A 14376-nucleotide genomic window follows, 5' to 3' on the forward strand; every position below is an offset into this window, starting at 1 on the left:
TACCTGTCTCTCACCCCACCTTTCTCTCCTTCAGTCACTCGTTCATTGTCTGTCTCTTTAGTTAACATTCCGATGCTGTATAGAGGTCCACAGGAGAGAAGGGAGGAGTCGCGAAAGTACATCACTTGCCAACATAAACAAGTGTATCTGCTGTTAGGTCCCGGTGGAGAAGTTTTCTGTCCTGTTCAGAGAAGATTGACTGTCTAAGCAGATGCTGCCCTGTTCTTTTTACTCTCCAAGCAGAGGTTTGGGCTTTGGCTTATTTTGACGTGTTTTAGGCGTTTTTATCGACTTTTCTTTTTTTGTACTGGTACATTTGTGTATACCAGCCTTCGCCTTCGGCTGTCAAATGGATAATGCCTGGTCTATTTGATACTGCCTTTGCAGCCACCGAAATATCTGCTTGGAAATTAATCAAAACGCAGTTCTGTGTTTAGTGAGGAGAACCTGTCTCGCACAGAGCTTGAGTTAGTGAATTGTTTGCACTTTCGAGAAATAATTAATAGGCATTGTATGTCAGATTTGATATTGTGGCATCATATACTTTCTTCCACATACACCCACTTTAATATACTGTCACATCAGACACCTCAGTCCCCAATGCCCATAGCCGAAAACTTTTTTCGGCCTGGAAATCCTAAAGTTGTATTACGGTCATTGATTTGGGTATAGATATGAGGAAATTGTTGCATACATGACTTAATGAGCCCCGTTTCTCTCTGATTAAATATAGGTACTTTTGTTACGGAAAAGCGAAGGGCTAGCGCTATTTGAAACTTGGTATTGACAACGCAAACCTAAAAGCTCCACAGCCCCCCTCCCCACCAATAAATAATTTTCCCCGTCAACATTCATAACCTTGTACCTAGATGATCCTACAGCCTACAGCAAGTGTCATGGGCACTTTGGTTGAGGATGTGTTTGATAAATTTGTCCTGACGTGGCCGGAAGCCCAGAGGAAGGGGATCGCTTGACACCGGATCTGCAATTTCCACCTCGCCCGCCGGGTATAGGGGGCGTTCTTGCCCGAAGTCAAACCTTGTCAGGACGATGTACTAGACTCATCAATTCGACAGTCATTGCACTCAAGACAGGAACTTCCTTGTCTTGAAATACCGATAAGGTGGTGTCTTCAGAAGAGACGCCTTGTTTAACACCGGCTACAAGAGATGCATTGTTTTTGGAAGGGGGGGGGGCGAAGCGTAAATCTCATCTAGAGGAAACGTCACGTGTCTCTGGGTAAAATTACTGTTGCTATTGAGAGACGGTAATAATGTGAGAAAATTGATTGGGACTGAAAAAACGCACTTATACTAATTGATAAATGACACCCAAACGTGTTCCGTTATATCAATATATTTTGTAAAAAAAAGCTGCATTTTACAATTTGGTCATAAATGTCTTCCATTATGTCTATACAATATTTACAAACATCTGTGTTCATGATAGTCTACAAAGAATAACATGCCCTCTGGGCTATCTAAGTTTTGCAACTAAGAACCTTATGACATGACAATGCTATGGTGTATGACAATTACATTCTTTGTCTTTTTGTCAAGTACAAGTACAAATACTATTTGGTCCATTGAAAATATCAATTTCAATATACATATATATACATATAAACAAATCTCAGGTTTGAATATGATTTTAACATGGTGTCCCTATCTCTGTTGGTTGTAGAGTTGGTGCGAATCGTCGCCTGCGAATGCGGAGATGTTCTGTACCACCAGAGAGAGGCTGTCCAGGCAGGAGGCGGAGTTCCACTGTGAGGTGACGTCACAACCTGATGGGCAGAAAAGTACGTTACGATTAGACGTGATACATACAGGTACGTACAATCATAAAAGTTCATCTGTGTTGGTAGTTACATCAGGGTCCATCACCCTTCACTGAACCGCGACGGGGCCGGCATCGACTTCCAGATGCCTTTGACCCAGTGTTGACGTCACACTTAAAGAAAGCCACGTGAAAAGCCTCACTTGGTCAGTCTACAGAGTGACTGGTCGAAAGCTCTAGGTGAGAGAACCTTCTGTGTTGGATCGAAAGTTTTAACTTTAAACAGGTACATACAAGTATCATTCGAAATTGATAATTAGAACTTCTTAGATGCATCATACTTACAGACATAAATCCGTTTGATGTTCTTATACACTACTCAAAACTTTGTGTTGTGTGTGCGTATTTTCCTGAAGCATTTTCATGGAGACAATTTTAAAAATTCATTCAAGAAAGAAATATGAAAACTAAAGGACTCACCATCAAATGACGCCATGTTCTCTTCCCCGTGCAAGTTCCCGGATGTATCTGACCACACACTCCCGGGACTGTTCGCAGTCTGGAAGAAAAATTAAAAAATCATAAGTTCCATATCGTCTTTTCTTTCCAAATATATTAAACCGGAGAAAATAAGGCCGATGGTAAAGTAATCAATTAAAGGTACCATGCAATATTGTTGGAAATGCTGTCCTTCAATACCCCAATACAAGAACATCTTGGCATTGAGACAAGAGTCACACGCACACGTGTATCTATAATCTATCCGGAAGATCGTTTCCAAGAACAAGAATCAAGAATGGTTGTGAAAAAGCCTTTTTTGTACCCAAATATCAAGAGGACATGCACAAACTATCGCAGTGAAAGCAGGACTTCGTAATTGCAGGATATGCCTCTGTGCATCATGATGTACAGATATAACGGGGTGGCGATATGATAGCGGTACGTATTGTTTTGATAACATACATCTCAAACCCACACCTCTCACAATACTAGTCAATAGAGTAGCCCCCCTCTTTAAAACATATTATTGTGGCCGGCTGTTAGTTTTTGCAAAAAAAATCATGTTTTCTCACCATTCCGTCGGAGCAGGCCCCGGGGCTGGCTGCGGGGGAGTCGGCGCTCTGTCCCGCCGAGTTCTCCTGACCGTCCCGTAGAGTTTGGTGCAGCTGCTCGATGTAGGCGATGGCGTTCCGGAGGATGTCCACCTTGGGTGTCTTCTGGCTCGGCTTCATGTGCGTCTTTCTCTTCAGCACCTCGAACGCCTCGTTCACCTTGACGAGCCGCCTTCTCTCCCTCATGGTGGCGGCCTTCCTCCTGTCCTGTCGGGACGCCTTCCTGCTCCGACACGTCTTACAGGCCCACATCAGGCAGCGCCCAGGCCCGTGAGCAGACGCCGGCGGGACCGGGACGTGCCCGGTCGCTTCACCGTAGCCTCCGTACGGTTCCATCGGGGCGGGGACCTGCAGGCTGCCGAACATGTCCTGCCCTTGGTCCGCTGCTTGTTGGTAGGACGTGTCGAACTGGAACCGACAGCTGCTCAGCTCTGTGTAGTTCATCTTGAAGAAAGTGTGGAAGATCAGACGAAGTGTTGTCAACAAGAGTCCACGTGTGAGTTTAAAGGAGGGCAGGTCTGGCTTTATATCCGTAATCCTCACCAGGGGATTCCTCAGGCTCCTCCTTACAAGGTGTTGAATATTCATGAGGTGTGAAGTCGGACGGCGGTGTTCCCGCTGGACAGCCGATCGGACGGCAAAGCTGGCCCGGTAGGACATCGTTCCCCCGCCGGTAGGGGAAAATCGCTTCGTAAGAGACCAAAACCGACTTGGGTGGCAATATAAGGAAGAAAGAACACACCGACGAAAATGCCCATGAGCTACAAGACGGCTCCAAAACGTTTGAGATGGTGTCTTACTTTTTTTGCGTAAGATGAAGTTAAAAATACAAAGGGAATCAAGATGTAAGAAACCTACAAGACTAGCGCACGGATACGGATACAATGTATTACGGGTCAATATACGCTGCACAGGTGCATATGCTAAAAAAACACACACATAATAGAAATGATATATTGTATTTTTAACCCACTTCCTTTTATTAAGGACGTTTCGACAATGCATACTAGTAAATAAAAGAGTCAATGCCTACAATATTGAACATTGCACATTGTTACAAGTACAGGCTATGGCTACACTTAACAAGTACTATACAAGGTCATAAGAACATAAAATATACCTATATTAGATATCCTGAAAGATATTTTTGTTTTCTCATGCGCAATTGTTCGCACGGGTTTGGATACTACCCAGTACTTACACAAATAGCAATCTTGAAAGAAAAACGTACACATTTTGTGTCATCTTGAAATCACATCTTCCGTCACTCCTCTGTTTGGTCGATTTAAACTCTTTCCAGCCGCCTCCCGAAGCCTGGTAGAGGCTAGCAAATGGTAACAGTCTGGCAAATGGGAACTGCATTGCTAATTTCATACTGTCTTTGCAGCCACCGAAAGATCTGCTTGGAGATTATATTTTGAAAACATAAACCTACCCGCCACTATCAATTGACGTGCTACAAGCTTTCTCTACAGGAGAATGTAGATAATTTTCAGCATGTTGAAATCACATCTTCCCCCCGTCCTGTCGTGAGCAAAGTGAGAACACGTCACGGGTCCTGCACATGAAAGGAGCGGGGCTTCTGTACTGCGGCTTGTGCGTGTGGAGGGGAGGGGCACGGCAAGAGTCTACTCCAAGACATCTTGTCCCTATTAAGGAGCAGTACTTTAAGACCAGATTACTTCAAGACCATTCTAGCTAGCCATAGATGAGACCGTGCAGTTAGAATCATCTGTTTCTAAAACTCCGAATCCTCCACAGAAAGTTATTTAGAAACCGGTGAACTTGGTAGCTCGATCAAAGAATGAAGGCTTATACTGTTATAGCGAGTCGGTATTAGCGACACCTTGCGATGTTGCTTTGAATCGCATTGAGATTGTCCTTCCGGGCTGGACATAGCAAATGTTCTTCCGGGCTCAAAAGTCATTTCAAGAGAGTTACTAGGCAATGTTTAATAAAAAAATAAAATCGAATATTGAGCTTTTAAACACACAACATACGATGGACAAAATAGCCACTGTGTAGACTTTTTATAGCAGTTTAGCTAAGAGTCTGAACCAATGTATTCGTAAAGTTAACGCATATACTTTACCCCCCCCCCCCACCCCCGAATAGGCATCTACTGCAAGTAGAATTGTTCAGTTTTATAATACTTTCTTGAAAAATATAATTTTACAACATTGGGACTATAAAACCAAAGAGTGTATTTGACCCATCCACGACCCCATACCCCCTCTCACCCCCGGTAAACGGGTGAGTGATGAAAGCATCATCACGCTGAGAGAAGAATTTTCGCCTCTCGCTTCCCGGCTCGAGAGAATTTCCATGTTAAAAGGCTCGCCGGGCGCCGCCATGTCTGTGTCCGGATGTGTTCCCCAGACGGTACGGTCTGCACCTGGACACGACCGGGCTCAATAAAAACTGGCACAGATGTACGCGCCTTTCTGTAATTTTATGACCCTGCAAAATTCTGCTTTTTTCCAACAAAACGCAGCTTTTCAGGGCTTCAAAACTGGATTTTCAAAGTCAATGTCTGCTCATTCTTTGAATGTAGTAAGATTAATCTACTATGATGATTCCAAAGACATGCGAGCTCTCAAAACGATCTCTTGATTCATTTTTCAACTTAAAAACTCTGCAGCTGCTTTAAGGATAAAATAAAACATTACAGAAAAGAACATCATCTGTAGATAGTCTTTAAGTAGCGTCTAGTAGCGTCTTAAAGTCATGACTGGTCTCAATAAAAACTTCCCCACATGTACGCGCGTTTCTGTCTTCTGCAATTGCAAAAAGCAGCTTATATCAAATATTTCCACCAACAGGGGTGCCAAAGAAATCATCAGAATTTTACGGAATCCATACGATCCTTACTAGGAAACGTACGAAGTTTACGGAATACATACGATCCATTACTAGAAACATCCCTGTCACGTCTAGTGGAAAAGTAGCTCTTCGAAATTTCGTTCTTAGGGAAGCAGGATTAATATTAATATTAATATTCGAGCAACTTTACGCTAGTAGTGTCAGTATTGACCTGTCATCCATATTTTCATAATTTTGCGCTTGGCGGTCGGTTTGAGTTATCAGACGTCGACAACGACGTGTGAACGACTTTATCTGTTAATCCGGATATTACGGCGCGGCTAGAAGTAGATTCGTGAAGAGGTGACACTTACTTGTAGGCCTAGGGACCCGCGAGAAAAAAAAAGGAAGACAGGTATTATCCACAAAATTGTTAACTGAAGTTTGAGTCCTCTTGAGTCTGAATATGATTCCAGATTCTAAGCTTAGATGAACGCTCAGAGGGTGCGCGTCGGACACGTTGATTTCTCTATCCACATAATTTTTGCCGAATCCTAGCCTCTACCAGGCTTCGGGAAACGGCTGGAAAGAGTAGAAATTGGCCTAGGGTGCGGCAGACTGTTTTTAGGGCGGACCGACTCCTCTGGTATATCATCTGTCAATTTGGCCAATTTCTACTCTTTCCAGTCGCTTCCCGAAGCCTGGTAGAGGCTAGCCAGATCTTACGATTCGCACCCCTGTAGGAAGGCCTGGCGGAGGCCAGCAAAAGTCCTGAATATTCGATGTTCACACAGTGACTAGATTAACTCATTAACCGATTCGCAGATCATTACCAAGGTGTTTTTTCACAGATAAGGGCAGTTAGCGAGTCATCGCTAACCACAGAGCTAACCCATCAAACAATTAGGGATTAGCGACTTACAGCTAGCTACTGTGTGAAGTGTTGTAACGGTGTCATTTACATATCGGCCGCCAGATGACCCGAGGAATTTTCCTGAATATACATGTATTTGTCACAGAGCAACTTTCGTTTTCAATTTCTGTATTTGTATCTGTATATCTGTATATCTGTACAACCGGCTTCGCAGGCACGCGAATTATATATATATTATTAATTATATATCATTGTATATTACACCGAACGATGTTACATTCTTTGCACATTTAAAGAATTGGATAAGAAGTTGTTTAAAGCTTTCTTGCTTTTCTTTTTTATTGTAGCGCTACTCTATTTTTGTTTTGACTCGTTTTATATTTACCTTGTACAGTTTAATCTAAGGTTGTCATTTTAGGGCTTTAGGGTTTGTACAATACACACGTATATTTCTTGCAACGTGTTCTGCAATATTTCATGTGTGGGCCACGACGCCAGCAATAGCTGCCTGTGCCCCACGTGTTTTGTATTGTTACAATTTAAAGCAAATCTAAGTTTATTTGCGGTTTTATTGTATTTCTTTTTTTTCTATTTCATGTGTTTCGTTCATTCAAAACTTCAAATCACCCTTGTATTTGTAGTCTATTGTTGTGGACCTAGGAGTAATTTCTAAGCACTTTTGTTGTGTATTTTGTTTCATAGGTGACGACTGGCCGGCCGTTTGATATCAGAAATACCAAAGGTATGTTTGTGATACTTACTGGCATTTATATTGTTTTTGCCATGTGATGGACATTTCAATGGCGAGCTATCGAGTAATCAAGGGTATTATTCTTAGCGAAATTATAAAGACTCAGTAAATGTGTATTTGACATAATTTATTTGAAAACTTGGTTGTCTCAGATTGAAACATATAAAATTCTATTCACATTCTTATCTACATTTGTACAACATGAAGTTAGTTAAAATTACCGAAATATAAATCTTGTCGTTAAATATTTTAGTCGTATTTACAAAGATTTGTGTTTTGTACATAAGAATTGGAATGACGTCACTGCAACTTCCGGTTATGATTACGTCATTGCAATTTCCGGCTAGGATCACGTTATTTGCAACAATTATAATAATACATAATGAATGAATATCAAAATACTTTTGAAAGACAATGGCCTTGATTAGCCTGTACAGTACTAAAGACGCCATTAACAAGTTCGTGACCTTGAGAGGTGAGGTCATAGGTCGAGGTCATGATCGAATGACGTAATGTTGTCCACAATGGCGGACAGGCTGCCGAGACTGGAGATGCCCGAGTCTGGGGAACCGCAATCTGGGGAGGGAGGGAGGGGAAATTAGTAAAGAACAACAACAAAACAACAACATTACTAATGCTATTTTGTACTAAGTGGTAAGAAGAGCGCATGCTAGGAGCTGGTGCGATTGTCTGAAAAATTGCGTGGTCACATGCGTAGGATTTTGGTGCCGTGGAATTTTCAAGCTGGCTGCTACTAGATTTTTTCCAGCCGCCGACAAGAACATTATACAACCTTTTCCGTATCCAGAATACAGCGGAGTTTTGAAAGATACACGTGCGACAACGTACACAACAGGAATCTTAGAATGCCTTCAGATCACGCGCCTACGGCGTATTTGACCAAAAGCTAGAAAGCAAAAAAAAAAAAAAAAGCATGCAGCCCCCCTCTCCACCCCAAAACATCTCCGGTAGTAGACCATGCAACATCCTACTATAGATTTCCCACAAAGAATGGTTAAACGCAAGACATTATAAAAGCATGCAGTACACGGGTTGTACACATCTTGTACATAAGTTGTACACAACTGGTACACAACTTGTATACGACTTGTACACAACCTGTACACAACCTGTACACAACATGTACACAACTTCTACACAACTTGTACACACCTTCTGTCATGTCGGTGAGCAGACTGGACGCGGCTGTCATCATGTCGTCCCAGGACAAGTCTTCCGTCTCTGCGATCAAACTCAGCGGGCTTTCTACCGACTGTAAGAAAACAGAAAACGTGTGTAAGCTACTGTACTTCTTGGGAAGTTCTAGAGCAGTCTTTTGTTTGTAAGAGTCAATCTCTTCATCATGCTAGAAGCATTAATTTCGCTTAATTTATCTTTCTGGCTTCCGTTTTCGCTAACACGACGGGAGAAAAAAATTAAAGAATATAAAATTCATTACAATAAGAAAAGCGCGCTTCTCGTGGTCTAATTTTAGCGATATTACAACTTTTTGACACTAGTACTTTCCTACAATATCGCTTCTTCAAGATCCGTATATAAGTTCACAATAAAGTGCGACTTTTGCAAGGATCAGTCAAAGTTGGAAAAATTGCAATTGTCCACGATCCAGGAAAAAATAACAATTATGGTAACAATTTATGGAAGGTTTCACACCAATTCGTTCAGCTTTCCAATGTGGGAATCATTTATGAAGTTGCGGTTTGGTGCTAAAGAACGGATCAACCGATTATTAAACTCTAACGCGTGACAGAAAAACTCACTCAGAGGAAATTAACTTGTTTTCTTTCAAACTATCTACAGATAAGATAGACGAATTTGGGCGATTACGGTATCTACCAAACCCCATGTGTTTTGAGTGAAGACTGATACAGTAGATCTCTTCTATCCGGTTTTCAACCGCAAAGGGGATAACGGAAAATAGGCAACATTTGGAAGTGTTTTTCCTGGCTTCCCAATCGGCTAAAGTGGCGTCAAGACGTTTTCGTGAAACAATTGAATGATCTTTCAATCAGCTTTTGAAGTGTTTTACATTTTGTGACAAGGGAAATTAACAGGATACCGTTCGGTTTAAACTGATGTTTCGATTTTATGTTCTTTTATGAGATGAGCATAAAAAGGGCTACAGTTGTAACTTTAGGCTTTTCAAAGATTACCGAAAAGAGGCAATAGCTTCAACTGGCAGTAACCTCCAAGCAGAGGGCTAGGCTTCGACTTATTTTGGCGTGATTTTAGGCATTTTTGTTGGACTTTCTTTCTTGTACTGGTATCTTTTTATGCCAGCCTAACTTCGGGTGGCAAATGGTATCTGTCTGGCAAATGGATACTGTCTGGACAATTTGATACTGTCTTTGCAGCTACCAAGGAGCTTATTGAGAAACCTATAAGCTTCTTGCAGCTACCGAAAGATCTGCTTGAAGATTAAACTGACAGTAGCTTAGTAAAATGTGCTGTAAGTAGTATTAGATAGCAAAATAACTGTTGAACTCACGCTCTGTTCGGAGTAGGATGCCGGACTGCCTGCCTCGCTGTCCAGGTCTGACTCCGACGTGTACGCCTTGGACGTCCCGGCACTGGCTTCTTCAGACGCCTTCAGCAACTTCTTGAGTTCCAAGATGTAGTCTATAGCGTTCCTCAGGATCTCCGTCTTGGTGAGTCGCCGGGTGGAGTTTGGAGACGTCTTCTTCTTGAGGACATCGAAGGCGTCGTTGACCTTGGAGAGGCGCCGTCTTTCTCTCATGGTCGCCGCTTTTCTCTTGTCGACTTTTCCTCGTGACTTGGTTTTACAAGTGTTGCAGGCCCACTGAAGGCATCGTCCGGGCCCGTGGAACTCTGAGCCGCTTCCCGTGGTAACCCCGTGCCCGCCACCGGGGACGGTCAGGCAAGTCGTCGGCAGGACGTGCTGTTGTCCCCGCAGGAAAGTCGCGCTCGGGTCGGTGCTGAAACTGAAGCAGCCGGGAAACGCCATCGTGCTAGCTATCAAAACAAATGTCGGCTTGTTGTGATGTGACTTGGGTCTGTTCCACAGCACGTGTGTACTAACCAAGCAGAACTACTGCTTCTTTTATACCACAAACCTCAGCGGGGCTTCTTCCAGGGTTCCAGGCTCCTCCTTCTAAGACATGAATATGTAAAAGAAGCGGCGGTCCTTAGGAGAATCCTTGCCGCGAAGCTTCAAACGTCTTCTCTACAGGAACTCACCCGTCCTACAGGGATAAGAATGTGTCGGCTCTCTGATACTGTACAAACACAACCTGTGTGTGGTGACACCAAGAGATGTATTCCTCCCCTAGATACAAGGCCATTTACAGCGGGAAGTTGGACGGTCATCGAACCTGTACATACACTATTACTAGCACTAGTTAGTATACTTAAGTAACTTATACAACACTTCACTGAGTATATCATCCTGTGCTTAGATTGTAAGAACATATTAAAATGTACATTTTTCAATCCTTCATTTATTCGTGCCTTAATTAGTTTGAGTCATGCCAAACACAAAACGAATATCATTGTTTTATTGCAAATTCATGCCTGACTGCTAATTGAAAGTACAGAAGAAAAACATTTGGTATAAGAACAGGCGAATTGAAGTACTCGCTAAGAGTTGGAACCTTTTTTATTTATCACAGTTAGAACAATCTTTATCATGCATAATTGTTGCCATATTTTCCCCAGATTTCACACATAATATCGACCGAAATGTCTGAATCAGAAAAACCGATAAAATTTCTGTTACGCACTGACAATTCTAGTAAAAGAGACACACTGTAATGGCATAGAATTGAACGGCAGAAAGTTGGTACATGTACTTTTTTTCTTGTTCAAACTAGACCGTTCAACTTGTTCTTTGCTGCCCTAGTCTCCAAGCAGAGGTTCGGTGTGTTCTTAGGCTTTTTTATAGGTGTTTCTTTTTTGCACTGGAATTTTTTTTCACCCAACCCAAACAAAAAAAATCCAGTGGAAAAAAGAAACCCCAATAAAAAGCTAAAACGCCTAAAATAACCCCAAACCCAAACCTCTGCTTGGGGAGTATTGCTGTCCCGCAGGAGCCATAATTTTTCTCTGTCACGGCTGAGATAAGATCAGCTCGTTTCCTGGTCGATCTGTCCCCATCCTCCCCCCGCCTCATCACGGGGACGTGTGAAGTCTTCACGGCGTGTTGACATGAAAGCTCCGGTCGGCTCAGGGGGTGGGAGGGGGGCATCCTCTGGCCAGCCGCCGGGCTTGGGTATGGGCGTGTCCACATGGGCATGGGCTAGTCTCCACCAGACTTCTTTTGCGGGGTGAATAAATCGTAGAAATCGGCCTAAAAAGGGTATTAATTGGAGCTTAGAACTCTTGCCGGCTACCTTCTCTGGCCAATTAATACCCTTTTTAGGCCGATTTCTACGATTTATTCACCCCGCAAAAGAAGTCTGGTGGAGACTAGGCATGGGCGAATCCTCCAAGTTCTTGCGGAAAGAAGAACTTCGAATTCGAGTCACTGGATCCAATTAGAGAAGAAAATGATCAAAGAATGCTGTAAACGGAATTCAAGAAGTCCAAAACTGCTCAAAATTTTTGAACGTCGTCTCGACAAAGCAAACTTCTTATCCACTACTGTACTCTTTCAAGGCAATGTGTGTGCTTGAGTGACAAATGCGAAGAAATAGACATTTTAATTGTTGGGCTACTATCGCATTCTTGTATTTCTCATGTCCTACATGTATACTTGATACTTGTCTTCGCTGGTTCAATCCTCGATCTAAATACCAGATTAGAAACAGGAATTCAAACCACTTTGCGAGCCTTGTGTGATGCGAAAAGCCCAAAATTTGGCAATTTGACGGTCCTTTTGTGAAGTCTTTTCCTAGCGGTCGACGCTGGTACTTCAGATTAGGCTCTGGCGCACTCAAAATACTGAACCCTAGGCACTTGTAAGTATAATCACTCAGGAGCCATGTACAGTATTTCATATTCTCTGTGTACTTTCTGTCCCTAAGGAGCAGTATCTTAGCTCTTTTATTACATTTTTATCAGCACCCATCACCACAAAGCACATTACGGTAATGACCTTGATAGTAATTATTTAACATGACCTTGAGAACAACTCGTAATCGTGTAATCTGTGGAACACATCATGGCCAGACGTTCTGGCGGGCGGCGAGCGCTTTGATGTGGTGGGAACATGCGCAGTAGGCGGTCTGATAGCACATCTTGCGAGCGGTCACGGCTTGGAAGCCACCAAAGGAAGGCATGTGTAAAGGGGAGGGGGGCGGTAACCGTTTATTGCCATACATGTGTGGTACAAAGCGTATGGCGACCATCTGGGCCGGAAACCACAATAATCTGGGGGTTCAACCACAATATCCCACTGTAAATAAAATACTAGTAATTTGTTTCATAAATTGATTAGTTTTTGTCCGCTCTTACGTTATGTTGACTGGTTTAGCGTAGGGCAAAGAGCTTTCAGAACGTCCTTGCAATGAACGTCCTTGCAGTTATAATACAGAGCATGATTTTCTTCTGATTTGGATGTATATTTTAGGCATAAAAATTAGTACGTTGCAAGAATAAGAAATAAATGTTATTTACCAGTTTTTTCCGTCCATGCGAATCAAATAGGATCATGATTTTGACACATATTTGAAAACTTGAAAGCAAACTTCTTGTTTACCTTAGTCTGATAGTTACTTTTGAGTTTATTCGTTATTTTTAGATTGTGGCTTTCTAAAATCGCTTTGTCCCTTTTTGTTGGTTTCATTTGAGACTTTTTTCTCAACAAAGTCCGCCCTTTTTATATAGTCTCCACCAGACTCCTTTTTCTTTAAGTTTGGACCTTTGATGACCGGGAAAGACCTCTGGCCAATTATATGTAATTTCTACGATTTAGCCTGCAAAAGGAGTCTGGTGGAGACTACTTTTATATAATGTCCTTGGTTGAAGCCAAAGTGAATGACTTACAGATGTAGCCTCCTCAATACCTCATTAATTTTCAATCTTGTATCTTCACGGAAGGTCGAAACTAGTGCATTACCATATCTTAGTTGGGCCGACAAGGCCGTTAATTAGAAAATTGGCCGTGTAAGATGCGATTCTGATAGCGGCGGAAGTTATCCATAACGTCTTGACGTCTCGATCGTCGCTACATAATCAGTGGAACCAAAGCCAGGACCCTGGAGATTCGGGCTGGCCGAGATCTCGCGAGATACCGCGGTAACTTGTCTGTAGTAGACGAGATTTCATCATTCTGTGCCTTCTCTCAATCAACGTCTTTGTAAGCTCAATCTAATGCAATTCAGGGCAACAAAACTGGATTTTCAAACTCAAAGTCAGTTTTCTGGTCATTCTTTTATGTTGTAAGTTGAACCAACCTATCCTGTAGCTATAGCATACTAAAATCTGTGAGGCAAAAATGCGATGTCACTAATGCAAAAAGCTTTAGGTTTCTTGTTTTGTATCGTAGGCGGCTGGTGATAGATATACAGTACTAGTGCATGTACGGTACCCCAAAATGAAGAGACGCCTCACATGGCTTGTTTTGGGCTATTTCAAACGCTTCAAGTATGTAATGATATGTGGTGAGAAATGTAACTGTCAATATAAAAAATGAGTTCCTCATCCAGAATATTTTTGTTTTGCTGCCCTAGGCCTGAAATCGCATTTGATGCCTTTCAATACAGTAATCTTGGTTCATATAAATACTAGTAATTTGTGACCCCCCCCCCCATTTTGTATCCACGATCTGGGTGATTTAATCGAAGGGGAAATGGCCGAGATTTTTACTCGTTTGTTTGTGTGAATAGGTTGCTCATGTAATTATTAATTTCATTGTATGTTCCCCTGTTTCAATGTAATACTCTATATGCGGCGGCTTCTACAATTGACTCCGACGCACTTGGTGTAGGGGTGCTAATTACGGAACCGTTTGATTAGGCGCGGTAATTAGGGGTGTTAGAGCACCGTTTTGATAGGATTAGCACCAGCAGCGAGTATCACATTTGCAGTTTGTTTTGTTTTGTCGTTTGAACAGCCAAGTCAGTTGGGAAAAGTTCGCC

General features: G+C 42.4%; 2 protein-coding genes across 2 annotated transcripts; both read right to left on the reverse strand.

Moving 5' to 3' along the window:
• Nucleotides 1-1644: 1644 nt before the first annotated feature.
• LOC109480315 (myogenic factor 5-like) lies at nucleotides 1645-3577 on the reverse strand. Its single transcript, XM_019782504.1, has 3 exons — nucleotides 2853-3577; nucleotides 2260-2338; nucleotides 1645-1786 (listed from the first exon to the last, which is right to left on the reverse strand). The coding sequence occupies exons 1-3, from the start codon at nucleotides 3549-3551 to the stop codon at nucleotides 1665-1667; spliced, it is 900 nt and encodes a 299-aa protein (XP_019638063.1). The 5' UTR covers nucleotides 3552-3577; the 3' UTR covers nucleotides 1645-1664.
• Nucleotides 3578-7439: 3862 nt separating this feature from the next.
• Nucleotides 7440-10378, reverse strand: LOC109480330 (myoblast determination protein 1 homolog B-like). Its single transcript, XM_019782522.1, has 3 exons — nucleotides 9828-10378; nucleotides 8492-8591; nucleotides 7440-7894 (listed from the first exon to the last, which is right to left on the reverse strand). The coding sequence occupies exons 1-3, from the start codon at nucleotides 10302-10304 to the stop codon at nucleotides 7800-7802; spliced, it is 672 nt and encodes a 223-aa protein (XP_019638081.1). The 5' UTR covers nucleotides 10305-10378; the 3' UTR covers nucleotides 7440-7799.
• Nucleotides 10379-14376: the final 3998 nt, after the last annotated feature.

The sequence above is a fragment of the Branchiostoma belcheri genome, unplaced genomic scaffold, assembly GCF_001625305.1.
Source record: "Branchiostoma belcheri isolate BF01 breed outbred unplaced genomic scaffold, Haploidv18h27 scaffold50, whole genome shotgun sequence".
Lineage (NCBI taxonomy): Eukaryota > Metazoa > Chordata > Leptocardii > Amphioxiformes > Branchiostomatidae > Branchiostoma > Branchiostoma belcheri.